The 27,787-nt window shown below is 39.9% G+C and overlaps 1 protein-coding gene across 1 annotated transcript in view; it reads right to left on the reverse strand.

Annotated features, from left to right (window-relative positions):
• The window catches only part of LOC134642892 (homer protein homolog 3-like), a 48,769-nt gene that overhangs the window by 5,050 nt on the left and 15,932 nt on the right, over nt 1-27,787 (reverse strand). The window contains exons 3-10 of the mRNA XM_063494958.1: nt 20,311-20,467; nt 17,970-18,101; nt 17,387-17,494; nt 11,694-11,702; nt 8,845-8,981; nt 6,178-6,334; nt 1,937-2,047; nt 925-1,005 (exon numbers count right to left, since the gene is read on the reverse strand). Of these exons, the coding sequence (XP_063351028.1) occupies nt 925-1,005; nt 1,937-2,047; nt 6,178-6,334; nt 8,845-8,981; nt 11,694-11,702; nt 17,387-17,494; nt 17,970-18,101; nt 20,311-20,467 (892 nt within the window). The remainder of the gene's footprint in view (nt 1-924; nt 1,006-1,936; nt 2,048-6,177; nt 6,335-8,844; nt 8,982-11,693; nt 11,703-17,386; nt 17,495-17,969; nt 18,102-20,310; nt 20,468-27,787) is intronic.

The raw sequence follows: 27,787 nt of genomic DNA on the forward strand, positions 1-27,787 counted from the left end.
AGATGAGTACTTTATGGAATAAATCCAAGGACAGCAAAGGTCAAATATGAATACAGATAATTCACAACTGACACCCCCGGTAAGAATGATAGAGGACCTAATAAAAGCTATGCAATATGCATCAAGTCTCATCTCAAGCATTAAGAAGGAAATTCAATCCAATTTGTTTTCTCCTTGGAGCCCTCAGTTCACCTTTGTAGATTCTTTGCCACACTTACTCTTGTCTGAACTGTACGGTCTCTTTTATAGCTGTCCCTGATTATTCATATGCCCTGGTTTGGGTAACAGCAAAAGGACATTTATATGTAACAGATCATGAAAACTGCCAACTAAAAAGAAATCCTTTATTAGGACTAGAGTGCTTTAGGTCAGTGTCATGCACATGCTCTAAAGGTTATGCATAAGTATTTTAACAGTTTGTTAAAGAAAAAAAAATCCCTTTTATGTCTGGTTGTTGTGGAAAATCACAACCGGTCAGCTAGCGGCGCCAATAATTTTACATTTTGAAGACTTTGACACACATCAGTCAGCCTGGTGAGCATCTTCATTGCTTATCAGGTTGACGGATGTCACACTTGCAATCTAATATAGGGATTCATTATATTAACTATACATTAATCTGCTGATGACTTTCTAGAACGAGTGGTTACTTATTAGCCAACATACCATCAGAAAACTGAAAAATATAAAAGCATATTCTACCGACCTAAAAAGTGACATCATCAAATGTAATCTTTTGTACAGCAAAGAGTAAAAAAAGTCCTAAAATGTTCATTTTACTACAGCGCGAGGAAGAAAATCAGCAACTTCAGAAGTGATAGTTGTTGAGCTATAAAAATGTGTGACATTTTCCACAAATGTGTTATTTGTGCAGCACAACAAAGTTGTCCAATTTGATGAGTCAGTCACAAAACTGCAGCTTACCTTGAGTCTCTGCATGGCCTCCTCCCTCTCCCTTTCTAGCTCGCCAACATCTGTTTTCTTGCTCTGTAGATTGTGAATTTCCTGAAAACACAGTAACTCCAAATAATTACAACACCGTCTTTCCGATTAGTGTACATCAATGTCCCGAGGACAAGCGGCGTTCCTCGTTAATTTTATAAAGGGGGTCAGCGATAAGATTTGGGACGCCTTCATCTTCTTGGGAAGGAGGGAGGGAAACATGCCGCTGTGACCTTGCATGAATCCGGCTGCCAAAAGTGGACTGTGTTTAAACGACGGGACAGATGTGGTTATGTTAATGAAGCTGGCAGAGAGCAGCAGGCTGCTTTCAAAGGAGCATTTTGCTTTTATTTATCCTGAGGAAACGTTTCTTGGCTCAGCGTGTCCTGCGTGCATTAGCGGACATTGATTTTACCCACAGAAACAAGCAACGTTTGACAAGATGATGTGTGTTTTAGAAAAGTTACAGATGCCGTCAGAAATCTGTCATTCGGCACAGAGGAGGCGGCTCGGAACATCTACATCTCGAGTCTCAGCGTTGCTCGGTCGTGTTCTGTAAGACTGTGACATTTTATCAAAGCACTCTTCAGCGTTATCAAAGCGACAGACACGACAGAGCCTCAAAGCTGAATCCAGATCTTAGGAGACAAACAAACGAAAAAAGCCAGTAAACACATTCTTCTCTCGTTGTCTGCACGAACTCTGCAGCATTTTATCAGGTAATTACCTTTTAGAAAAGTACAAGAAAATATTTCATTTAATGCATTAAAGATGATTTAGAGAACAGATATTCAAAATGACACTTACTCTTTCAGAGTTTTTATGGCGTAATTGAATATCAGAAGAAGATTCAGGCTCACACATCCAAAAGACTGCTGGCAGTACATAATGTATGCTCTTGTAAATTAAGCTAGTGGTATACACCGAGCTTCCCTTTAAGGTGGCAAATAGATTTGGACAGTGTGCATTGCTGAGAGGAAATTTGGTGTCTTGCCTGGTCTTTGGCTCGCAGCAGGGCTTCCAACTCCTCCAGTGACCGGCTCAGCTCCTCTTTACCAGGCTGTCCAGCAGCAGGACGCCCCAGCTGGGCCTCAAGCTCGGCCACCTGGAACACACACACACACACACAATGAATAACATTAAAAACAACATTATAAGATAAGAAAAGCAAGACTACCATCTAAATCCACCTTCTAAAGGCTTCCATCCAAGGTGAGTTTTGGGAGATATCACAAATCTTAAAAAGATGGGGGCCTTTTAAATGTTGGAAGAGAAATCCAGAAATAGGGAGCGGCGACTGTCACTCCATGTTTAGTTTCACTAATCGAAAGAGAAGCATGGACGGGAACATGGGATCACAGATTCAGGCTGTTAATGTAACTCAGGCAGAACTAGTGCGATGTGAAATATTATACTTAATATGCTGTAAACAGTAATCAAGCATGTATCAAACTGTGCAAAAAGAAGTCTCATTTGTAACCAGCATAGTTACGAGTCTGACTGATGAAAATCGACAGCAAACCAGAAGTATGGAAGCCAGACAATTTCAATCTAATTTCCTGAGACCGTCTGATTTAGTTTTAGCTAAATCTAATTTAATCTTGAAGCTAATCAGTCCAGTTTTCATGTTATTATGTTTTCACATAATCTTTCTCACAGACAGATATGACAAACAAGAATCAGCCTAACAGAGATTCATTTTAAAGGGGAGAACAACGCATTCAAGTTAGCCTGAGAATCCAAAGTTGTATAATCCTAACATGTGATATAATTTTCACAATGCACAGAATTAATTCATGCTATTAATGGAAGCCAACACAACCTATGCGCAAACAATTTACCATCCGTCTAACATTTGCAGACACACAGCAAGTGAAGTGATTTTCACAGCTAATAAAAGTCCATTTAGTGAAGACTCATACAATCATCATGCACCACACTGCTGTGCAATTTACAAATGAATCAAGGACATTTTCTTTATTCATCCCCTCTTCTGACTCTGCTCCCCACCACACACACACACACAGATACACACACACACACACACACACAGAGACACGCGCGCGCACACACACTTAAAATGCTTCTGTGGAAAAAAGCTTTGCTGCCAATGGGCACAGCACTGAAGCCTCTCGCCTTGGAGACTTTTTTTTTTAGCTGATCGAGGGGGTTTGACCTTTTGAAAGATTTTGATGAAAGATATTTTCCCAATCTGACCCACTTCCATGCGTTTAGCATATTAATGAAAAAGTCAAAGACCGTCAAGATTTGACAGACGGTTTGACGAAACAAGGACAAACTGTGCAGCATTTGAAGTCTGAACACGATGAGATTGAGAGTCTGTGATTTGGCCGTCTTTTAGGCCTTTGTAGTTTAACAGACAGACCGAGGCACAAACAGTGACAGGGCTAGAGGTCACAATAACATATTTAATTTTGCTCCCCATTTGATTAAAGGAATAGCACTTGATAACGAGACAATTGAGCAATAACGAAAGGTTACCGTTTTACTCGAGATCACTTGACCATTTTAATCATATTGAACAGCCTTTTGTATTGTATTAAATTAAACGAGTGCATGCCAATGGGGACTAAAACATGTGACTAGACTGCTGCTTCTATTTGATAATTACTTAAAATGAAATGCATCACACAAAATTCTTCCAGTGAAACAATCAACTCAGTAATTTTATTTAACATTTTGTGCAACCATGCAAGAAAATCTCTGGTTCCAGTTGTTTAAATGTGATTATTTACTCTTTACTGTTCTATGACAATAAATGTATCTGGGGTTTGACTGTTGATGGGAAATAAGAAATGAGAAGATGTCCCCTACATACTTGAGATTTTTGATAAATTATGGCTTCAGTGTGAAAGTTCCAAAATAATACTAGTTTGTGCTTTAGAGTCCCATTTACGATGCATAATAGAGCAGAGCTCAAACAAATCTGAGAAAAAGAAATAGCGGTGGGATTCAAACAAGCCCTTGATCTTCTACTTTCGGTTTATTTTAATGCCAGTGCTGCAGAAATGGCCGACTTTTCATTTTCTCTCCTTTAAGCGTGTCCTCTGCATTTTAACAGGTAATTTCAAAGTGGCATTTTAAAGATGCCACAGTATGCTGCTCCAGCCAAGCCGAGCTTCACAAAAACCAATGCAGGCTGGGGAAGGGAGGGTGGGGACTTTGGTTTAACCTGGTCTGTAAGCGACAGCCACCGTCCCCAGAGGCAGTAGCTCCATCTCTCTGAACTCCACACAAATAGTGTAGCATGAGAGAAAGCCTGTAAGAACTGTGGTATCTGTAATATTCCCACTAAAGTTTAACTGTTTTAACTAAACAGAGACGCATCTGCTTACAACAGCAATAGAGCGCTGACATAAACTTTCTGTTAAGTGTAGTTAATTTGATTAATTGTTACATATTTATATGGTATGTGCCAATGAAACTCAAACTAGATTGGCAGAAGATACACTAAAATGGAAAAATATACTATAAAAAAGAACTATTCAAATATCCTTAAATGCATACAAATTGCTGTCAGCCTCTCTGTGGTGGACAAACACAAACATGGCTGAAGCTGCTCAGAGTGTGACGAGGGAGGAGAAAGCCAGCCATGCTCTCTCCTTCTGCTCCTGAAGTGATTTATCTTCTTCCACTAACTGGGGCACAGAGGGGGGAGGAGGTGGGCAGTATAGGGTGTCCTACCCTCACCCCCCTCCAGGAAAAAAAAAAAAGGAAAAAAAAAACCCTGCCACCCTGTTACCAAACCCTGGAGGCCTGCTCTACTTCCAGCCACCTGGTTGACTTTGCTACAGTGTGTGTGTGTGTGTGTGTGTGTTTTGGGGGGGAGGTGTGTAACTTTCACCTGCACTCAGAAATAGATGAATTGAAAAACAAAAAACAAAAAACGCAATCTGAAAAGAGCCAGTACTGTAAAGGTTATAGAGCAGACTGGGTTGCAGCAGTAGCATTTAATTCTGTCGCAATAAAGTTGCGTTGTTAAGCTCGACCAAGGGCAGAATTTCCTCTCCCTAAATTAAAGATGAAATGTCTGCATTCTGGCCCTGCGATTATCACGGGAGCCCGTCAACAGAAAATATCCCAGGGAGGGGGGCTAGATGAAAAATGCATCTGCAGTTTGGAGCAGACCTTGTAGGGATTTTAGTGTGATACTGACACATTTGTATAAATGAGTAAAACAAAGTTTTATAGAAGAAACTCCATAGATGCATTTGTGCTAGTTTAGGTTAACATCATACCCATAAATAAATAATTTCTAAACAATTATCAACAACAACAATGCACAATGGGCTGTATATCCAGTTTACAAGTCCCCCATAGTGCTTACTGTAAATCACACACTGTAGCATACAGTGCAGGAGCATAAAACAGGACACTTATTGTGTTGAAGTTTTTTGGACATTGGCTTTTCAGTCCAGCCTAAAAAAACAAGTCCGCTGTGGTCTTATTGGAAGGTGAAGAAGCTGTTCTTAAGGAAGGAAAATAGGGAGAAATGCTAAGATGTGCCAAAATACACAAGAAATGAACTGAAAAAAATCAGTGGCAACAGGAGTGACGAATCCAAATGTGAGAGCTTTTGTTCAAATCATCATTAATATGTACAGAGGAGGTCAGGGGAGAGCTACAAAGAGCCCAAACACACTGCCAGTGCAGTTATACAGCCTCCCCAGAGCCGGGATCTCAACAGTATTGAAGCTGCGTGGGATCATGTTGACAGGAAACAGAACAAGAGGCAGCCAACATCCAAAGAAGAGCTTTGAATGTCCTTCAAGAAGCCTGGAGAACTAGTCCTGAAGACTACTTAAAGAAATGACAAGACTTCCTTAAGAAGTGCAAACTCATTAAAGTTGTGATTTACTCATTTACTATATTTCCATGTATGTTTGGACATATTTCCAGGAACTGCTGCACTTACTTCCCATTTTCCTAGAGAAATATAAACAAATGAGGAGTGGCTTAAGACTTTGGTACGGCACTGTACTTTCTTTTAGATCAATAAGTCACATTGGTCGTCTCATTACCGTCTTTCATAAAGTGACTTCAAATAAAATTCTGTATTAACAAGTCAATCAGGCTCTTATCGTTTTTCCTAAGACTGTGAAAGCATCTTCAGTGTCATCTTCAAAGTATAATGTGAATTTCTTCAAACACTGACTGAAAAAGACTCAACTTAAGCCTACTGTAATAACTCCTCTGTGCACTACATAAGGTCACCTGGTCTCGGAGGCGATCGGTCTCTTCCTGGTATTCAGCCAGCTGCTTCTTCCACTGTTCCACGCTGCTGTTAGCTTCCTGCAGTGCTGCCACCAGCTTGGCATTGCTGTCTTGAAGAGTGAAGAGTTCAGCTTCCAAGTTGATCTCACACATAGACCTGAGGACAAGTTCGCCACACACAGACTTCGTTAATTCGCCTGAAGAACTGGTAGTCTTGCTAAATGATTCTCTTTGTTCACCTGAACCAAACCAATCGAATGAACCAATCATAACTGTTAAATGATGCTACTTTAAACAGATAATGTTTGACACTGTTGGAACGAAACCTTGGAAAGGAGAAAGCAGAAGATAAAGAGGTAATGGAGTGAAACATTTCTATTATTCTGCAGTAGCTGTGTGATGAAGTTTATTGACATTTAATGAATTTAAGGAGACAGACGAGTTCTGCAAATTATGAATGTTATTATGACTTTATATTTAATGTCTTTTTTCATCAGTCATGTCTTTCAAGTTCTGGACAAGTGCTACTACAGTGAGCTTTTTTTTATTATGCCTTTAAAAAGCTTCAGCAAATATTTTTTAGGAATTAAAGTGGACCAGGAAATGCAAAAATAATTATTATGGCATGATAATTTTTCTTGGTTTTTGGGGTTTTTTTTAGAATCATTTTGTTCCAAATCTGCAACAGAGCAGAGCAACACTCACCTTCATCAGTGGGAAATTGTACCACAGGGTACTAAAAAAAAAATAAAACAACAGCGGTAATTTGTTCTGCTTTATTAAGTTGTGGGAAAGATTCAGTGTGCCGGTAAAGGTCGTAATTCAGTGGGGATATTTAATAAAGCAGAGAGCTTCCTCTTTAGGAAGCAGAGTCTCCACCATAACGACTAAAGCTGGCAACCATAATACCCCTCACCATAGCAACGGGAGAGAAGGGCCTGCATTGGCTTAAAACAATCATAAAATAAAACTGTTGGAATAATAGGCTGTAAAGCAGCTGAGAAGTGCTTCACTCGTCCCAGATGGAAGGTTGAGGGATCAATAATGACCGCTGTGATGATGATGATAATTATGAGCTGCAAAATTTAGCACCTTTTAGGCCTGGGTGGTTTTAAGTCATGGACACACATATAGATTAAAAAGAGCACAAACGTTATGGTTAGGCCTCAGGTGATGCTGTTTAATCTGCCTTCTACAGAAGAGGCACAGATATGCACACATACCACACTGCAGACCAGGGGAGAGTCCACCTGTAGAAGAGCTCAGACCGACTCACTGCTGCTTTTCTAGGTAATTAGCTGCAATGTTTGAGCTTTTGTGTAAGGAGGGTTCATTTTCAGTCCTTGGCCATTCACTGCTTTCCAATAAATAAATAAATAAAAGACTGTATTTCTTGATTTTTAGTTCCTAGAATAAATCAAAACTAAATATTCCAGATGTGTGGTGCCCACACCCAGAACTATATATATCTCATCACTTGCTACTGTGCTAGCACTCAGTCTCATGTTTTATTTTAAAATTATGTGTTCTTATTGTAAACGCTTTGAGGCATCTGTGATTTTGGATTACATAAATAAAAAATAAATAAAAATCACATATTTGCTTGACCTGCTTGACCCATTTAACTTCTGATTGGCTAAACACACCTGATTCCAGCCACTCAGGAGCATGTAAAGCGAGGAAAGCTGGCCATAGCGGTGCTCGTTTCCCACGATGCAGCTCGATGCCACAGTGCAGAAATCACCTGAACGTTAAGTGAAATATGAACTAAAAAGGCACAATTCATTCCAGTTTCCACTGCATGTTCACTAATGATGTTATTCTGAAAAGACAGCATTCAGATGCAGAGTGAGTGCCGCTTCTGCCTCCTGGACGAATAACGGTTTTCCTCATCTGTGGAACACATCCACAATACCATCACTACGCGCCAAAGAAGTCATGCGTTCAGTTTCTTTGAATGCGAAAAGCAGAGAAGTGTGACGTCTTAACAATGGTGTGCACTCTATAAAGGCTTTGCAATTTAATGCCTCGTAAGTCCGCCTCAGACAGGATACAGGGGACTTTTTACTCAGTGCTTTGAGTTCTTACATATGCTCGTGCAGCCAAGCTGGGGGTTAGACACTGGATTATACGAGTGGGTACACTGCTACGTGAAACAAAGGATGGAGGATCCAAGTGATGAGCTTAATCAAAAGATAATCCAGTACTTCAATACGATCAAAATCTGGCAACATGCGTATGAATACATTTAGGAGGAGAAACCTGATGTCACTCGTGAATAACAGGGAGTTTTCTTATAGTTAAAGCGTTACTTTATCCATTCTTAGTACAGTATGTAAAAGGAGGGAGTGACAGATTTGTTTAAAATACTTTTGGATTTCCAGTGAAGAAAACACTCGTACTGTGACTAAGCAATACAGAAAAGTTTTCTTAAGGTAGCAAGCTAAAGAGAATGCTTTCTAAAAGTTTCAGTACTCCCACATGCACATCTGACAGTGATAGCCCATGGCTGTTTGACACCTATAAAATAATCTGCTTTATTTTTATATAAAAATAAAGCAATATGATACATTTTCATTTTATGGGTTTCTTTCTGTCTGTATATGCATCTGTTGAGGGAGTTTTAAGCATTTTGGTGACTCGAGCAGAAATACAATCTGTTATTACCCTTCAGACAACATCTTCTTGACCCTTTCTTTCTCTGCTGTCAGCTCCACTTCAGCACTCTTGCTGCGAAACAGCTTTTCCTCCCCGGGCCCGTTGACTGTCAGCAGCGGCGGTGAATGGCGGTCCTCCGACAGCTCCTGAAACAGACAGCGCACGGACCAACGGGGATAACAATACAAACAGGATCTGAACACTGAAGAGATGACATGATGTCAAACCATCAGTTTCGTGTAGTACAAGAAAAAAGACAGAGGCTAGATAAACCAGGACCTTTCATGGAAGCGTTATTGGAAAAAGGGGATTCTTCCTGGGATTGTTTGCGATTACGCCGTAAATCCTCAGGAGCTGCGCTGCAGTTTTCATATCAGACAACAAGAGTGCTCAAGCAGAAAGTGCACGATTAAGTGGCAAGAGCACTTTAACAGGGTACATTTCCAGTATTCTGCATTGTTATATTGAGTGTGTGGTAGAAATGACACTGAATGCTTTGACAGACCAGCATGGCCAAATGCAGGCCAATAATTCTACATTTCTGTTGCTCTTTCTTCAAAGCATAGGCTTAAACTGGTGGCCCCTCCGTTAACATCCCTATACCCAAACCTGTCATCAGAACACAACAAACCAAACACAGTAGCAACAACACAGGACAGAGCTCAACATACCGGTGCTTGATATGTCCCATCTGGGCTTCTGTAAACAGGCTCTACACAAAGCGAGCAGCCATGTGTGGAGCCCAGCTGCTTTCATACAGCATCACAGATCTGATTGGACTCTGATTCAACAAGAAGTGACTAAGATACAGCTGCTCCTTCCAAGGGCTCATCTTTGCGTGTGTGTACAGAAAGATTATGTGCATCGTGTCACCGTGTGTGCATTGCTTGAGAAATGACACACCGCACATCTGGTAAGAGGCGAACTGGTAGCACAGGTTACATACTGGAGGGATTCAACGTTCATTTTGGAAGCTGGTTTAGGGTTTAGGGAAAATTAACTGTTAATTTCAGACTAGCTTGTGTCATAATAAAAGTAAATAACAGATATAAAAATCAACTTCAAACAGCAACAGCTGTTCAACAGCTGTCTTCCATATCACATGATCCTCCTCAGCAGATGTCATGGAATATTTCATGTTCAGACTTTCATTCTGTCAAATATATAACATTTATCACCTTAAATATGAAAGCCAAGTCAAATTTTTAGTCACTGCCTTTTTTGAATAAATATTCACTTGATGAACCAAAATAATTGTCCACACAGTCTCTTTATCTTTGAATCAAGTGTTTTCAGCCCCATTGCCACAGGCGTATAAAATCAAGCAAAAAACAAACATTTATGAAAGAACAGGTCATTTTAAAGAGTTTCCTAAATGCTAGAAATTCCTCAGTCAACCTTAAGTGTTATTATTGAAAAATGGACTGTAAACCCAGTAACTGACCTCCAAACCTCCTTTGATGTCAGTCAGGGACTAAATTTAAGATAGAATTATTAATAGGAGGCTACAGAAATATACCAAGACATCAATGTAAACTATTTGTTTTTTTCTGAAAACTAAATAACAGATGAATTATTGAGCTGGCTGGTAGAGGTGGAAATAACAAGAGCCTTCTTAAAATTAATCCACAAGAACCCACCGCTCCTTTACACATTATCTGAGCACAGATTTCTGAGATATTTGTTAAGCCGAACATCATACCCATATTTTAGCCCAAGTATTTAGCTTAATCAAACTGAGCAACATAAAAAGAGACCTAAAATCTGACATTATACTTGGCTTGTCTAACCAATCTGCTTTGATATTTACATTCCCTGCTGACCAGAAAACGGTTCATGCTTACTGTCACACACTTTTGGGAACCACTCTGGTAAATCTGAGGCTGTGGGCTAAAAGGCAGCTCCACTTGCTTTTTAAAAGCATGCAGATGAATTAGCTCAGGCACATTTCTATACCACCCGTCGCCTTCTTTCTTTCTTCCTCTTCATGGAAACCCAAACCTGAATTCGTCAACGGCCCAGTCTCTCACTGGAGTATCGCAACCCTGCACTTACTGTAGAAAGAGCTTGTATTATTAATTTGAGTGAGCCTGACTCTGTTCCCCTGAGGACAACGGTTTATTATCTATAGCTCAGCAGCTCTGAGTCTATGCTTATGGATGGATATGGAAATAAAACACACAGCTGACTCAATGTGGATGAGCTCTGTGTCCAAAGGAAGGAATGAGAGAGGAGGAAAATCAAAGCTAAAACAACTCCAGTCCGGACCCCCAAAGCCAACGAATCGACTTTGTGTATTGCTGAATAATTCATAGAACAGATCATGTTTAAGTCATAAATGGGATTGCAAATTTACAGCAGGTTCCCCCCCTTTTTTAAATTTGGTGTGTTGTTTGCTAACAGACTGAGTGGAAACAAAACAGAGACGCTAAGAACACGGACTAATTAGCCAGAGTTCAAACAACTTCCAGTTTTTAAAGGATGCATTTGTGCATTTTTTGTTTTCAGGAGATGTTGGGGAGAAAAAAGAAATCAATGAAATGTTTCCCCTGATGATGGGGGAGGCGTGATGAATTCAGTTTTCTGTATTTCTTAAATTAAAAGAAATACAGAGTCGATTACACTCTTTGTTGTTGTTGTAGCCATACTTAAAGATTGTTTTCCCTTTCCCGGCAAACGCCCGGTTTGTTCTGAAGCTTTAATTTGCTCTCAAGTCGACTTTGATCAGACTCCAGATAAATTATTGAGCGCGAGTGTCCGTGTAACACCAAATCTACGAGCAGCAGTTCCTCCGACAAAAGAGGAGCTGCTCGTCTTTGTTGTGTTTGTTGTAGGTTGGGGTTCGTGTTTTCACGCACCTGTGAAAGCTGAGATGGATGAGCGTGCGTCCCACGATGCATCAGCAAAAGAGAAAGAAGACGAGAGAGAAAAAAATGTTATTATATGATAAAAACCCCTCTTACAGTAAAAGCAAAAGCAGTTATCAGCAGCATGGCGAGGGATCTTTTTTTTTGCTTGTGGATTTCCTCTGCTTGTCACAGTGAAACAATTTCTTAGACATTTACAAGTGATTTTGGTCTCCTTTTAACAAAAACAGCCTTCACAGTAGTAGGAACCTGGTGCTACACAGCAAGAGAACTTGTGAGTAAGTGAGGCTCGCAGATGCGGTGGGAAAGTTGAAGGAACAGGCAAGCGGCCGAGAGAATCCCGGCTTGATAATAGGTGGAATCCCAGAAACTGTAAATATTATATTGCTTTCCTGAGAGCTTTCCTCATGACGGCTCCACACCACTGTTTGTCTTAAGTACATCTACACTGTTTACTTATTTATCCCAGCCTCAGTCCATTTGCTTCCTTAGCTCTATAATGCCTCTCTTTCTCTCTCAGTTATACCCCCCACTTGACTTATTCATGTCTCTATGCATCTGAAGGTACCTGCTCAGGTTTCCCTTGAAGCACCTGTCCTTACCCACTGAACAACACACAGTCACGCATTCACTTTTCAGCTGCTTTTAATGTCAAGACAGGGGTTTAAAATATTGATAGCTGGCATTTCTGACTCGACATGCATAGAGTGTAGGAGACGAAGAGGAAAAGAAACAAATGTTTGCTGGCCATCAGAGGATGGTAACAGCTTCTGTAGCCTGCTGCGATCACGCTGAGAGAAACACGAATACATATGGACTGTTTCAGACATACATTTAATGTGCAATCGTGTTTAAACTCATTTCAAACTGGATATTATTGTAATAATAAAGGAAAATCATTCTAGAAGCTAATTAATGCCAATAAAATACAGGAGTTTATCTGGGTTGGGGTTTTATTCTCACCGTGTATTAAAACCCTTAAATACAGTGAAATATTCTTCCTAATTATTTCTCAGTTCCTTAAAACTATTATCCCAGTTACAGCTCTGTCTGTTTATCATTGTTCATTTATTTTATCTCGCCGGCTTCGCCATCTCCTCTTCCATCTCATCTTTAAGCTCTGCAAATAAGCCAGAAAGCCGGAGCTCCGCTGCATGCAGATCCCCTGCTGCTATACACACACACACACACACACACACACACACACACACACACACACACACACACACACACACACACACACACACAGTATCAGGGGCAGAATATGCGCTCGGTAAAGCCTGAGGCTGCAAAGATACAGCTCTGCAATACCGCAGGGCTTTTACTGACCAACTGTAGGTGATACAAGACCTATTGATGCACTGGCAGGAAAACAAAACAAGACAAAATAATGCAGCTTCTCTCCCAAACTGCACACGGGGAAGTTAGGAAGACGTTTGTCGATTCATTGTGCCTTTGCTCGAGTATTTTTGTATTGTTAATTAAAGAACAATAAGTTTCTCAACAAACGCTTGTATAATGCTTTAAACTCCGCTCTGCACAACCGAGCGAGTTGCTGTCAGGCAGAATGTGCCCATGTGTTTGTAGAGAACTTTAAACAGTACTCACACATTGGCAACTGTTTACAAAAGCTTAACAGCCTTAATGGAGCTCTTGACTGGCATTACAGCCACACTGGAGCTGCCATCAATACTTGGCAGTGGCTCAAACCTGCCTCGTCCTCGTGTGCTCGCAGCCTATAACAACGTTGATTGGGTATTATTTCCACATTATACCGCCGCAGACAGTCAGCAGCATGGTGTTTTACAATGCGCTGCGGTGAGCCAGAAGAGAGACGACGTGATAATAGCCACAGCGCCTCTGCGTTTACGGCCTGCCACAAAATCAATGACTGCTGTCTTATTGAGAAATCAGTCCAGCTTGTTCGCCTGCCTCTGACCTTGCAGTTCTAACCGGGTGACATTTCTCTGTGTGTGTCTGTGGTTGACTTATTGAAACATATTCATGTGTTGAGAGAAGTCTTTTTCTTTTTCAAAATCAACCAGCCAACAAAACAGGTCTCTTGTTGCCATGGCGACTGCAAGTAACACCTCTGCTTGTTATTATGTTACTAACCCTGACCTCTGACCTCCCAGTGATGCGGGCCTTTCACATTACACCAACTGACTGAGAGCTTAAAATCATATCTCTATGCCCGGTGTCCTTACTGCAAATGAAAATGTGTTTTATTTACTTCTTTTCTGCATTTTTCAAAATTAATCAGCAAATCATATATATAAAGATATGTGTATGGTTTTAAAGATCAAACTTTAAGCTTTCAAAATAGCTACTAGGGACACCATAGCAACAGTAATTGTAAATTTTTTGTGTTTTCTGTGCTACGTTATGTTAGCTTGAAATAGCCAAGCTTTAGCTGGATTGAGAGAAACTGTGGTGGCATTCACAGATGCAGAGACCACTTGGGAACCAGGTCCAAATTTTGCAAAGCATCATATGTGTCTGAACTTATCAATTCCTCTACTAACGCCTGCATGTGCTGACAGTGCACACCGACTGCAAAGCAACAATGTCAAACATGTGTTAGAACTAGTGTTGCCATAAAAAAGGAGATGACAACAGAAGTAGTTTTAAGCTCTGTAATATGATCATTTCAAATGGCGAAAGTCCAGCAACATGCCGAAACATCTTTCTACATAACATAGGATTCACTCCCAGGACTGTTGTATTTGATGCTCTATGTTTGTGCACCACAAGTGTTACTGCTACTGTTTCCCAGCTGAGCAGATCATCTGTACAGATGCTGAACACGGGTTTATTAGACTTAAATTAGTGACAAAAAATATATTACCTCAATTTTTATACATTGACTGAGAGACTGATGACACATGTAGCACTAGGAAGTATTCTGTTTGGGATTTTAGATAATATAGCAAGTGTGCTGACACTGGAGTTGTTCATCGAGATGTCCCTTAATGAAGGAAATGTGGAAATTACTTTAATCAAAGTCAAATGAATTTTAATTGCACTCACCTACTGAATATTCCCTCTGATAAATACCCAGTCTCATCAATTAGGAACAGACTATGGGTATTTGCTGCGATTTATTTTGCAGCAAATCAGGACCAAGCATAAATATACTATGAACATATTTATGCAATGTATTTCCTCAGATGGGAATGTACACTCACTGGCCACTTTATTAGGTACGGCTCAACTGCTTATTAGCCTAACTATCTAATCAGCCAATTACATGTTGCAAATGAAATGCATTAAGGCAGGTAGACATGGTCAAGACAACCTGTTGAAGTTCAAACCGAGAATCAGAGGAAGAATGATTTTGGTGACTTTGAAGATTGCGTGGCTGTTGGTGCTGCACAGCCTGGTCTGAATATTTCAGAAACTGTTGATCTACTGGGAATTTTCCCACACAGCCATCTGTGGGGTTTACAGAGGATGGTCTGAAAAGGGAAAACAACCAGTGAGAGGCAGATCTCTGGGTGAAAATGCCTTTCTGTTGCTGTCAGAGGTCAGAGGAGAATGGTCCGAATTTGACCTAAAAAGCACCTAACCGTGAATCCATCCCATCTTCTATCAATGTTTCAGGAAGCTGGTGGTGGGAATATTTTCCTGGCAGATTGGGACTCCTAGGTTCCAACTGAGCATCGTTTAAATGCCACAGTCTTGACCAAAATCTCTGAGGAATGTTTCCAGTGCCGAATCTATCCAAGAAAGAATGAAGGCACTTCTTAAGGCAAAAAGGGGTCCAACACAACACTAGTGCGGTGTAACTGATAAAGTGGACGGGGAAGTGGCGTAAGACTGTGGCACTCCAAACATTTCTATCAAAAACTGTGACTATAACCTCCTAAGAAGCAGATTGGGTCTGCAGCAGAAGTTAGCACAGTAATCTTGGCAGATTTGTGACAGTGGAGATTTTGGCTTTAACCTCAGCAAACATCACAAACCCGTTCATCTGGTTTCAGAACAGACCCTTCACATCAGCTTGTGTGCAGGTCTATTAGGTACCAGCACACAAATTTAACAAAGGTTTACCATTAACTGTCACATACTTTGATAAAATCCAGCTCTTTCCAGCTTTGCTGTATCCAGGAGTGTTTTCTCTCAGCCTCGACATACTATCAGCTCTTATCTGAGAGTCTCAGTGGTGAGGTTGTGGTTGGCAGCGTGACTCTGCAATCTCCTGGAGCTGCCGAGTGGCTCTTTGTTAAGACTTACGCTTAGTGCACACGCACAAAAGCATAAACAAGCACTTTACTCCGTTTTGAATCTGCATTGCTACAACATCCAAAGCCGCTCTCAACTCTAACACTTGGCAGAAATAAGCAATGTACAAAGGCTGGCAGAGCACCTCTGAGACTTCCAAATGTTTGCAAGAGATACTGTTTCCTCCATTTGAAAAAAAAACAAAAAAAACAGCAACTAATAAATCACAGCTTCTGTAAATACCACTCGGTGCCTTAGGCTCCAGCATACAATGTCACAATGGAGCAGCTTTTGTGAGATGATGGACATAAAATTTCCACCGCTGACAAACTTTCACTTCTCCACCTGAACCCCTGACTTATCGAGTTCACCAAGAAACTGCCTACTGTGGCAGGACAAAAGCTGCCCATTGTCCTTTCAGCAGCAGCCAGATTCTCTTCAATTATAGATGATTGAGCTCCCACCTCCATCTACCCTTCTTTATCCTCCGTACTTCGGATTTGTCATTCTTCTTCCTTTCTTTCAGTCCTAGCCATTACTGCCCCTCTGAACACCTTCAGCGCTCGCGTTTCTTTTTGCCTCCATTTTTCATTCATGAAATCTTTTAATGGAGTTAGCCTGCGAGAGAATAATGGAGCGGCCAGATGGGGATCATATAATCCCTCGTGCTTCTGTATATGTTTAAAATAGAAACAAAGGCACAGAGTTTGTCGGGATATTAGCACTCTGCTGTCATATTGGGGCAAAGGTCACGGAGACCATCAAGTCTGTTTAAAAGACATACAGTAAGTCTGCTACTTGAACCTGCTGTCCATGGCTTAATGTTCTCTCAGAGATTCTTATAGATGTGTGTTTAATGGTTTAAAATTGTTACCAACAGCTCTTAAATATGATGAAGAAAACAAATTATATTACATTTTCCTCATTTTATTGTAATGATTTATTAGTTGAAGTAAAACCACGCACACTATTGTTACATAGTGAGATCTCTACCACTTAACAATCCTCCCGGCAGCCCAAAACAGCGCTCATCTGGGACGCTAAAAGCATCTAAAAGCTGCCTTTAAGCAGCTCAGCAGACAGACGTTTGCTCAAAAACCTGCCTCAGCTCCTCAGGATAACACCCAGGCAGTTGTTTTTCCCTTCCCTTCACGAAAAAACAGTTCCTGTGCACAACATGTTTGGAAAGTGAACTTCCACACCAGCAAGTAGAAAACCTTTTAAGCAGTGATTTGTGTTTTGTTTGGCAAAACTGCGTGCATCCCTCCCTCGTCGTATAGCTGAACGCTGATATCTCTTTGATGGTAATTCTCAGATCTGTTATGATTTTTAGCTGCTTTCACTTTGATTCTTGTGAGATACAGAGTTTCGATTTTCTCCCTCTAGGATGCTCCAATCAACCAGAGTAAGAGGACAGCGTGTCTTTTTTAGAGATTTAAGCAAGTGCACCATCGCTTTACCTGTGGAGCTGCGATGTTGAGTGCAGGGTTGGCCAGTTCAAACCTCTCCTGGGATTTCTCTCTGGCTAGACGGGCTGCTTCCTTCACCTCCTTAAACTGCTCAGCAAACTGCAGATTGAGGAAGAGAAAAGACAGAAATTACACTCGGTTTGAAAACGTCACAAAGCTTCCTCCTGTAGAATATCAAGAGTGTCCGATCAACTTATGTTCTGGCACTAAAGTCTGTCTGATCTTGCAATAAATTATCTAAAGCGCTAAATCTAGTAAATTAAACTCCCTTTAATTAATTTCAGGTAAACAGAGAAATCTTGAAGATGAATGAACGTCACCAAGGGAAACACTGCAGTAAAATGAAAATGCACACATGTGTTGTGGATGCATTTTAAATATAATCTGAAAGATGTTCAAAACCAAAGAGAAAACGCTGCCCTTGATCATCACAGGAGTGTCCTCTACTGCTTCACAGTCCTCTTTCTTAAATCTCCTCTTTGTTTGCGAAATCTAATAAATGAGCGACTCTGTGTGTGTGTGTGTGTGTGTGTGTGTGTGTGTGTGTGTGTGTGTGTGTGTGTGTGGTGTTCACCTGCTGCAGCTGCTGCTCTGTGGAGAAGCCCAGACCGTAGACGGTGTTGGCCCGGCTGTCTGCCCACTGGCCAAACTTTTGGGAGGTTTTGGTGAAAGTCATGTTGGGGGTGACGGTGCTGTTGATGATGGCCTGATGCCACAGAGAGTAAAAACAATAAATCACATGAATAAAGTGCAGAAAGATCCCTGAAGGAAAAGTGGGCTATTTTTTGTGATAAATAAAGCAATGCTGCCAGAAATGTAGGACATAAATAAGAAAGAGGCACAAAAAAAGATGTTAAATATGTTGTATTTGATATGTAGACTGGAGCACATGCAGACTACATCTATAAAAAATACAGAGGACTTACAGATAAACATAAATCTAAGATATGAAGTATTTGGGTTTTTTTAATAAACCAATCAAGGTCAGGGTGGACGATCTTCACCATCATAATTAACTAGTGAGATGTTTGGCACTCGTCAAGTTATTTCAAAAGTCTGTTTTCCAAGATCCCTTTCGGGGATAAATGATGATATACAAATCAAACAGAAGAAGGACATTAATAATTACTGCCAACAAAAAAACGATTTTTCATTTGTACCAACTGAGTGAAAAGAGAGCATCTATTCACTGTAGCTCATCACAGCAAACAGGGCAGTGTGTGAGCAACAATCACAGCATCACCAAACGAATCATGTGACTATAATCTCTGACATTAAAAATAAATTTGTGTCAGGTACAGTTGCAATCAGAGACAAAAACAACCTATAACCAGGCCACGGAAAGCGAGCTAAGTGAAAAAGCTCGTTCTGTTGTGCAACGATCTCTTCTGTAATATTCTCGAGTGAGCAGTCTGATGAGGTGAATTTGTTGCCAAATGATTTCTTTATTCTCTTCTCCAAAAGCCTCCAGTCTCAGGGTGGCAAATTGGCACAACTGGCTGAAAAACAACAAAGTGCAGCGTTTTCTCTGAATTTCTTTCACTAACAAGATATCCTGTTAGGGACTCCCAGGTGCTTCAGCGCTGCTGTGGAGGCTGCGTTACCAATGTGGGTGCGTTGGAGATTTTCTGCTGACGATGGGTGTGTTTGAGTAATGCAATCCCACCCATAACAGCCACAAAGCAAACAGATCTTCTTCCAGTGCTTCAAAGAATCTCATTTGCTAAATAAAATGCAAGAGAGGAGAATATAATACTCCACAAACAGAGTGTCTCTACATCAGTGCTATACTAGTACCAGATGAGGAAAATGCAATTAAGATAAAAGTAAAGTAAAATTATATTTACACAGCATCTTTCAAGAGAAATATCACAAAGTGCTTCACAACAAAAGTGGTGGGTTTTAGCTGCTTTCTATAAGAGCCGGGGTCTGAGGGCCACTGCTGCAAAATGTATAGGAAAATATACAGTATGTGAGGGGAGGTGTGATAGAGACAACCCTAAAAATGCTAATTCACACAGTCCCACACCTCAGGCTTCCTGTATTTAATAGAAATGTTTTCAATAAATGCAGAAACAAATGTTCATAAAATTCATGGATGCTAAAAGAATTGAGAAAGTTTGTTTAGAAAGTGGTTTGCTTTCATCGTAAAAACCTGAGGACGATTCATTGTCTAATGTGCCTCAACTCCAGAGTTTGTGGCAACACTTGAATGACTCAAAAGTGACCCGATGGGGAATTATAAAAGCAAGGAGCAATTTCAGAGGATTAAAAATAAAACATGGCAAAAAAACTGCAGTTCCTCTAATGGCCAAAAATACATCAACTGCACAGATTCCTGTAAAATATCCAAATTACATTGGCATGTATGTAAAAATAGTCTATATAAGGAGTTTCTCCTTTCTAACTACGGGAGGTCCTCTTTCACCAGTTGTGCCTTATTAAACTATTAGCTGCCAAGCTAGGCTTTACCTCTGTGTTTGTGGTGTTTTTGAAGCTTTTTTAATGCATAAAATACAGCACATTCAAAAAGTCTGTGCTGAAATTTTATTTTTTATTTTTTAGTCTTATTAGATTTAGCAAAGCAGGTACCGGAGCATCTGTAGAGTCTATGGATGCAGCTAAAGGCTAGCAGCCGAAAAGTCTGCAAAGCACTGCGTGATGTGACAGTAGCTACCTCCATTGTTTACATACAGTCTATAATAAAACCCATACATGCACCTGTGTTTGACACCACTCGGCCGTACAGGATTCTTACAGCCCCCGTGCAGTTTTGGCTTATACAGTAGAACTGTGTTCAAATCTGTCCTGGCATTCTTAAAACTATTCCAGATCTGTGTTTCAGTGATGTGAACAGGCACAGATCTGACTACATGTGTACCCTCTGACTGGATTTAAGAGTCTTGGGCTCCTACCTTAGTTCCACCCACACTGATGATGCGGTACACGTTCCGGGTGGCATCATAAAAGAAGGACACAGTGACAGCATGTTTGCTGGCCGGCAGCCAGTTGCGTTTGGTGGCCGGGTCGATCTGGAAGACATGAGCTCTGGCACTGAAGATGGGCTGCTCTCTTTAAAGGAAAAGAGGAAAAAATTAACTTATGACTGTTTGGTGTCACGTTCATTACAAAGCACAGTGGCATGTACACTTACAATTAAAGGGACAACTTGAGCATGTTCAAACGACATTTCTACATATCACATTAAAACATTATTTTTTACAAAAATGACAAGTTTAATAAGGTCATGATTATATTTGATGTCTGAATTCTGAAGAAAACAATCCTTAAAGCTGTCAACACATCTGTTCATAACTGGAGAATTTAAGAATTATTTATTGTCCAAATCTGCCTGCAATCTCTAAGTTTCTTCATGTTTGAAGCCTTATCTGTAAGCCACATGCTTTGTTGCTTAAGGCCAGCAGGAGATTATATTTACCAACATGTTGACAGAAATAAATCTGCAGTTATGTACCTTTTCTTAAAATATATTTATATAGTAAGAGAAACGGCATGAGAAGAAGAAAATTGTTATTTATTTTATGAGCAATACAGCATTTAGCATATGGACCATCAAATTAAATGAAAAATGTTTCGGCACATATGCATATTTGCTCGAGTGCGCCTAATTTGTTTATGTATAGTGCAATCAATCATTTTGTAACAACACGTCACTTCTACCGGGAGGTAAATGTATCACCTTCAGCCTGAACTCTTTACTTGTCACTCAGCTCTATCACAGACAGAGAGGGGAGCCTGAGGTCAGCCGTTACATGCCTGATTTCTCAGGAGACGTAAATCTGTCTGCATGTGACGCTCTCGGCTGAGCCACTTTTCACAGAGGAGAAACTCTTCAGGGGCTCTGAATATAAAGAGGAGTGATCTTTGGAGCATCACAGAGCAATGGTGGACTGTCACTTTAAGTGGAACACAGGGTCTGTGTGTAGTAAGATAAATATTTCTATTTTTCACTCAAACTAGCCGTGGCTGTATTTGCACAGTTTCTGAGATATCCACATGGATATCTGACCTGACAGCAAGCAAACAGGCTTGGACAGTTTTGACACTTCAGTCTTCCTGTCACTAATTTCATTTGCAGTTAAACTTGCTCTACCTTTTATTTTATTATTTTTTTTGGTTTGTTTTCTTTTGTTTTTGCTTTTTAGGATAATAACACAGGAAGAAAACAATATAAACAAAGCACAGAAACCTTGTGAAATACTCACTCGAAGCATTTTATTTACATCATAGGTATCAACAGCAGGAGTCAGCAGTAACACCCATAACCCTCAAAACTCTCTTAAATGAACTGAAGTGAACTGAAATATTGAACGGATCAGGATCTCACTCAAGTAATATCAAATGTCTCTATCAAATTACCGGGATGCTACCTTATAGAATATAATTCTACCTTTTTCACTCAAGTTTAATGAGCAGCTGGCTTGAAATTCTAACAGAGGCGGTGCTTTTGAGTCTTCCTGAAACTTGGGTGAAGCTAATTTTGGTTGGAGCAGGTTCTTTTTAGCTGGCAGTCGCTGTACAGATTAATGTTGGATGGAATAATTACAGACAAAATAAGGCAATTCTGTTAATAAGTGTTTGTTTTTTGCTTTTTCTGGAAAAACAGTTGTAGTCTGAGTTCTTTTCTGATCTTTTTGAGCCATAGGGAAAATTGCAAATTGTAAAACAGTTTTTAGCTCACTAATCTAAGACTATTCCACCTGTATCCACCAAAAACAGTGACTCAGTATCATTATTCTTTGATGTAAAACTGTCAGGATGCAAATCATCAACTAAAATATTCCAATCTCTAAATGTGATTGTGTTTCTCACAGACCTTGAGGTCATTCATGCCATCCTGGTGTAATGAGGCTATTGATGCAAATGAAGCTGAAGATTTGCTATGCGCTAGCGGTCCAATTAGAGCCCCGGCCTCTTTGAAGACAATGACATAGACTCGCTGTGGGCTGGACAATGAGCGACTGCACAGGATCTTTGGAGAATTCACGCAACACTACACAGCTAATAGAGTTTGCACAAAGTCAGTGTAGCCAATGAGCCATTCTCATGGAAAGTCAATTATATAGCAACAATAATGAGGATAATGTGCAACGTGAGGAGGCTTTGGTCCTTCTCCAAGCAGGAGAAACAGGCATGCATATAGGTCAGCAATGACTATATGAAGAATTGTTCCTGCAGGATTTGCTTGGCATTACTCAACATTTGCATACAAACAATAGTTCTTAGTGTTTCAGCACAAATGCTGAAGTACAAGAGACAATGGACAATAGCAGCACCAGCAAGCGAGCAGATTTCTGTCCTTCAGGTCCAGGATGGCTGCAGCAACAGATATAAGGACTATCACTTATTTCTGATAGAAATGATAGTACCCAAAAGTGGATTCAGTCAAAAAACAAGTAAGGAAATATCACATTAGTCTATGTACACACTGGATTTACTGGTTTCATTCCTATTCTAATAATATTCTGACAACTCGCTCATACTTTTTTCACTGAGGCTAAAGAAACACTAACATTTTTTATCCATAAATGTTCCATCATAATGTCCCCAAGGACAGGAAAATGTGAGGCACTGATTTTACACAAGCATTCAGAGAGCAGGAACTCCTTTAATAAAAACCTTTAGACCTCAGAGTTCAGTGGGAACTGCTTTGCTCACATTTTTGTGAGGGACAAAAAAAAAAGAGAGATCTTTAAAAAAAAATTGAGTTTAAATAGAAAATATTTTATGTAAAGTCATTTGACTTTACAGATTTGACATTGATTATTTTCTTTTTCCAACCATTCTGTTTTTGTTTGGTGATTTGCTTGTTGTATAACCCAAATTTGGCAAAGCTTTAGTTACTAGACAGATGGCCTCACATTCGTTTCTAGAGAAATGTGAGGCCAGTTAAAGAGGCGTTGATGGTTGACTCAGTGACTGCACGGTGCCCAGGTCCTCTGGCTGCACGTCTAAATCATCACCCCTCCACTACCGTGTTTGGCAGCTGGTTTGACTTTTCTGGTATCCTGTTTGTGGCACCGATTACTTAAAATCATGAAATAAAAAGCTGCGCAGTAATAGTTGTCCACTCTGCTACTATATTTGTTACTTAGTAAGTCACTTCAGAGCACTGATAACATTAGACATGGCTACACAAAGAGGAACATTCAGTCTCAACCCTTAATACTGCAACATTTAAGTAGCAGAATATTTTAATCCATCACCCCACATGAAACAACAAATTTCACCAGCACTTACGTTTGAGGATAAAATATTTCAAATCAGGAAAAATGCAAATGAATCCCATGAATTCTTTACTGTGGTGTTATGGAAATATGAAAAACATCATTGCAACCCTCTATTTTTTTGCATATTGGTTACAACACTACGCTGATGAATACTGCTAGCTTAAATACAGCAATCACCTCATACCAAATATTGTATTTTCCTTGGCAACAGTATGCAATATGCTTTATCCTTGTCAATGTATTATAATGATCCAATACAAGTGCCAGTAACAGTTAGTCACACTTGTACAGTTTTTTGTTTTATCAGTTTTTAATATCGTTTCTCTCTGGCAGTCCGTCACATTTGATCCAATTTCTGATGTTGAAGCTACAAAAAATAAATAAATAAATAACCAAACAGCATTTTTTGCAGCCATCTCTAAAACATGGTGGAGGCTCCATCATAGTTTGAGGCTTTTCAGTCAGTGACATTGAGGATCTAGTCAAATTGATGGAATGGTGAATTTAGAAAAGTACCTTTAGATTTTGAACCACCGTGAAATTAAATGTGTTATGCACCTAATTCCACACAGCTTTATTTTTCAATGATCCCAAACACACTGCCACTGTAGTAAAAGAAGAAAAACACACAGCAGAGCACTATCAGTCAGAGACGGGCCTCCCCAGAGCTCAGACCTCAACATCTGAAGCAGCGTGGAAGCATTTTGACAGAGAACGTAACAAAAGTCAGTCAACATCCAAAGAAGAGCTTTGAAGGTCCTTCAAGAAGCCTGGAGAACGATTCGTGGAGACTACTTTAAGAAACGACATGAAAGTTTGCCCAACACAGTTCTGGCTCTGTTGAAGAATGAAGATGGTCACAAGAAATATTGGCTTTCGAGCTCATTAGAATTAAATTACTTGTTTTAGACAACAATCGCTTTACACTCCATTGTTTTACTTGGTTTTCACTGTCATTCACAATAAGTTGATGAGTTGAGACATTTACAAATGTATTATTATCTGTGTCGTTACCACAGACCATTGCCCATTTCTGTAGGGAGAAATTCAGCGCTGTTCCTTCTTGTACATATCGCGATTTTTAATACAATATCATTCATTCATGCCCTTTTTCCCTTCTTGCTGGAGTCAGTGCTTGCCCAAACAAATTTCAAGCTCATGTAATGCTTTTATTTTGACATTTAACAGGTCATGAAAACAGATAGTAATTCATTTTACACCAAGCATTTTCCTACTGAAAATGGATAGGTGTGAGATATATTTTCAATCAAGCAAGACTTTTGTTTTGTGTATACTGCACTGCCCTAGTTCAGCATGAAAACTGTGAAAAATACAGAGGTTTGACGAGGATTAGCAGAGAAACCAATCAAACGATGAATTGATTCTAGCACACTAAAGTTCCAGCTCTTCTTTCATGTGCGATCCACTCCTAATTACAATTCTCCATGTGATACTTGAAGGCAGCAGAAGTTTGGACAAATCTTTAAACTTTAATGCAATGCAGAGAATAATATCACACACGCTTAAACTCCATATTTGATGGTCTTGGAGGTGGAGATTTCAAAATAATTGCTTTCATTCCATTCTTACTGCATCACTGTCAGTTTAAATTTATCTGGGATGTGATTCTCCTCCTAACGGAGGTAATGAACCGTTATCGGAGATGTCTGAGCAGTAATTTGAAACTGAGCATGAACGGCTGCAAAGTGAAAACAGCCACGTAGGTCAGCTGAAGTGTATTAAAGCAGTCTTTTTCGCTGATGGCTTCCCTCTATAGAACATTGGCACTGTATCTATTACCCGTCACCCAGATGTAGCTATCAGGTGCCTCTGTTTATGGCCTCTGCTGCACGCAGCAGCCAAGTAATATTTTTCTGTCGCTGAGAGGAATGATTTCATTGGTGAGAAAAAGCTTGAAGGAGACAGACTGCAGAGATCTGTTTTTCTTCTTTTTGGCTCAGTGAAACATTCGATAAGATCTCTCATTCTGTATGTGCACCCTTATCCTTGAAATTCATATGAATGTTTCTTAGGTATTAATTTATCATGAAGGTGGAGTGTAGCGGCTGGACTCAGGGCTGAATGCCCCCTTCTCCATGTGGTGTCAGAGCTGGAAGTTCATGTTGTGGATTAAAAGAAACTTTAAATTTCATTCAAGAGCTCAGACACAGCTGCTTTACTCTTCCATCCTCTGACAATGGCAGGAAATAAAGATTTAAAGCAAACTTCAAGTGACTTTATTGTGGCAAGGTGTAATTCCTAAGCTACTATTTTTAGCTGTGCATCAAAATCACCATCCGATTCAGAAGCTCTACGTCAAACAGCTGCAGACTTGTGCAGTGCATGGATACAGAGATCTGCAGAAGGAAAGATAAAATGTCCCAGAAAGGCATGAACAGTGATTGTGCCATTCAGGTTTGAACGGCACTCGAGAATTCAGCCTTGTAGCTCTGCTGGCTGATGTCCCAGCAGAGCTTTCTCTCTCGTATCTGCCAGGTTTTGCCTGTCCGTGTTTTTCCTGACTCTCCACTCTGACCCTGAATACATTAAAAAAAAACCAAGAAATGCAGTAGCTGCTTTTATAACAGAGTATATCAGAGTATCCCCAACAAAACAATCCTTCAAAGATTCCCGGAAACTCTTTACTGCCATTAAGACATTAATTTATAATTATTTATTGTAATAGATTATTCCCGTTATAGCTGAAAGAACCACTTAATCAGTTCAACAACAAATATTTCAGTAGTTATTTTTTTATGTTACTGAGTATTGCTAATAAGTTATAAAGGGATTTGTATGTTTCTGTGTTTCTGTTCTTATATATGTTGCATGAAAATTGTGTTGCACTGGCTCTGCTTGTGTAATGACAATAAACTGAAGGGAACTAAATTAAGAGTCTTAAAAATAGCTCTAATTATCACCAGAGCTGTGTAAGTTCAAGCTTTGCAACAGCTGCCCCAAAGTTCAGTTCATTTTAGAGTTGAAGATGAACATCATTATTCTGAAAACCCAAATTAACTCTAATCAGAGAGAGAAAATAAATAAAATACAAGGTGTGGCTGAATCAATAATCTGCATCATTCTTAAACAGAATTCTAGGCTGGAGTGAAAGGCCACAGAAGATACCGTATTTCCACACTATAAGGCGCACTTAAAATCCTTTAATTTTCTCAAAAATCTACAGTGCACCTTATGTATGAATTCTGGTTGTGCTTACTGACCTCAAACGGATTTTATGTGGTACACGGCGCTCAAAAATCTGTCAAAAAATGTTTTAGTACAACTTTGATAAGCTACGCTTGATGGATTGTCTGAGCATTACGGCTACCGTAGTCAGGAGCCTCTGGGGCCAAAACTCGGTCCGCTTCAGGTCCCAAAGTCAAACGAACTCTGCGGCATCACTGAGAGTTAAAACTGTCTAAGTTCTTTCATCTTTAATAAAATGATCAGCGTTGCTGCTTTACCAGGCGTAACAATTAAGTTTAACATCCAGGCACCCATGAAAACAGAATTTATTAAATTTAACGGAGTTGGAAGTTAGCAGGAAGTTAGCTCGCTAGTTTCCACCTAAACATGATATAGCATGTTCTGACTGAGAGATTAATGAAAAAATTCAAAGGTACAGCTCTGCTATCACTTCCAACATAAAGGAAGACAGAAAACTAAACAGCAGTGATGTTTGTAGGGTTACTGAAGTTGGGCTAGCTGGTATATAACGATGTGCTACGTGGTCGCTAGCGACACACCTATGTTAGCATAACAAACACAGTGAAGCTGGAGGATGAACCCTATCTTTCCACTCAATAAAAGTTAACGTGAGGGTTCCCGATGGTTTGGGACAAATGCAATTACATGGCAGGATGCTGTAAACAGACCAAACTTCAGTCAGGAGAACTACTGAGATAATCCATCCACAATATGAGGTTAGTCATTAATATACTGCAACACCATAGGAATAGAGCAGCTGCGAGAGAATTCAACATTAATGACTCAATGGTACAGAAGCGGAGGAAGCAAGAAGAATGAGTTGAGTAAAGTTTGACTTATCTCATTTTGTTTCGCTTAATGAACCTTATAATTCGGTGCGCCTTATGGTACGAAAAATACGGTAACTAAAGTGCATGCTGGCAGAATTTCCCTG

This window comes from Pelmatolapia mariae, linkage group LG15, assembly GCF_036321145.2.
Source record: "Pelmatolapia mariae isolate MD_Pm_ZW linkage group LG15, Pm_UMD_F_2, whole genome shotgun sequence".
NCBI lineage: Eukaryota > Metazoa > Chordata > Actinopteri > Cichliformes > Cichlidae > Pelmatolapia > Pelmatolapia mariae.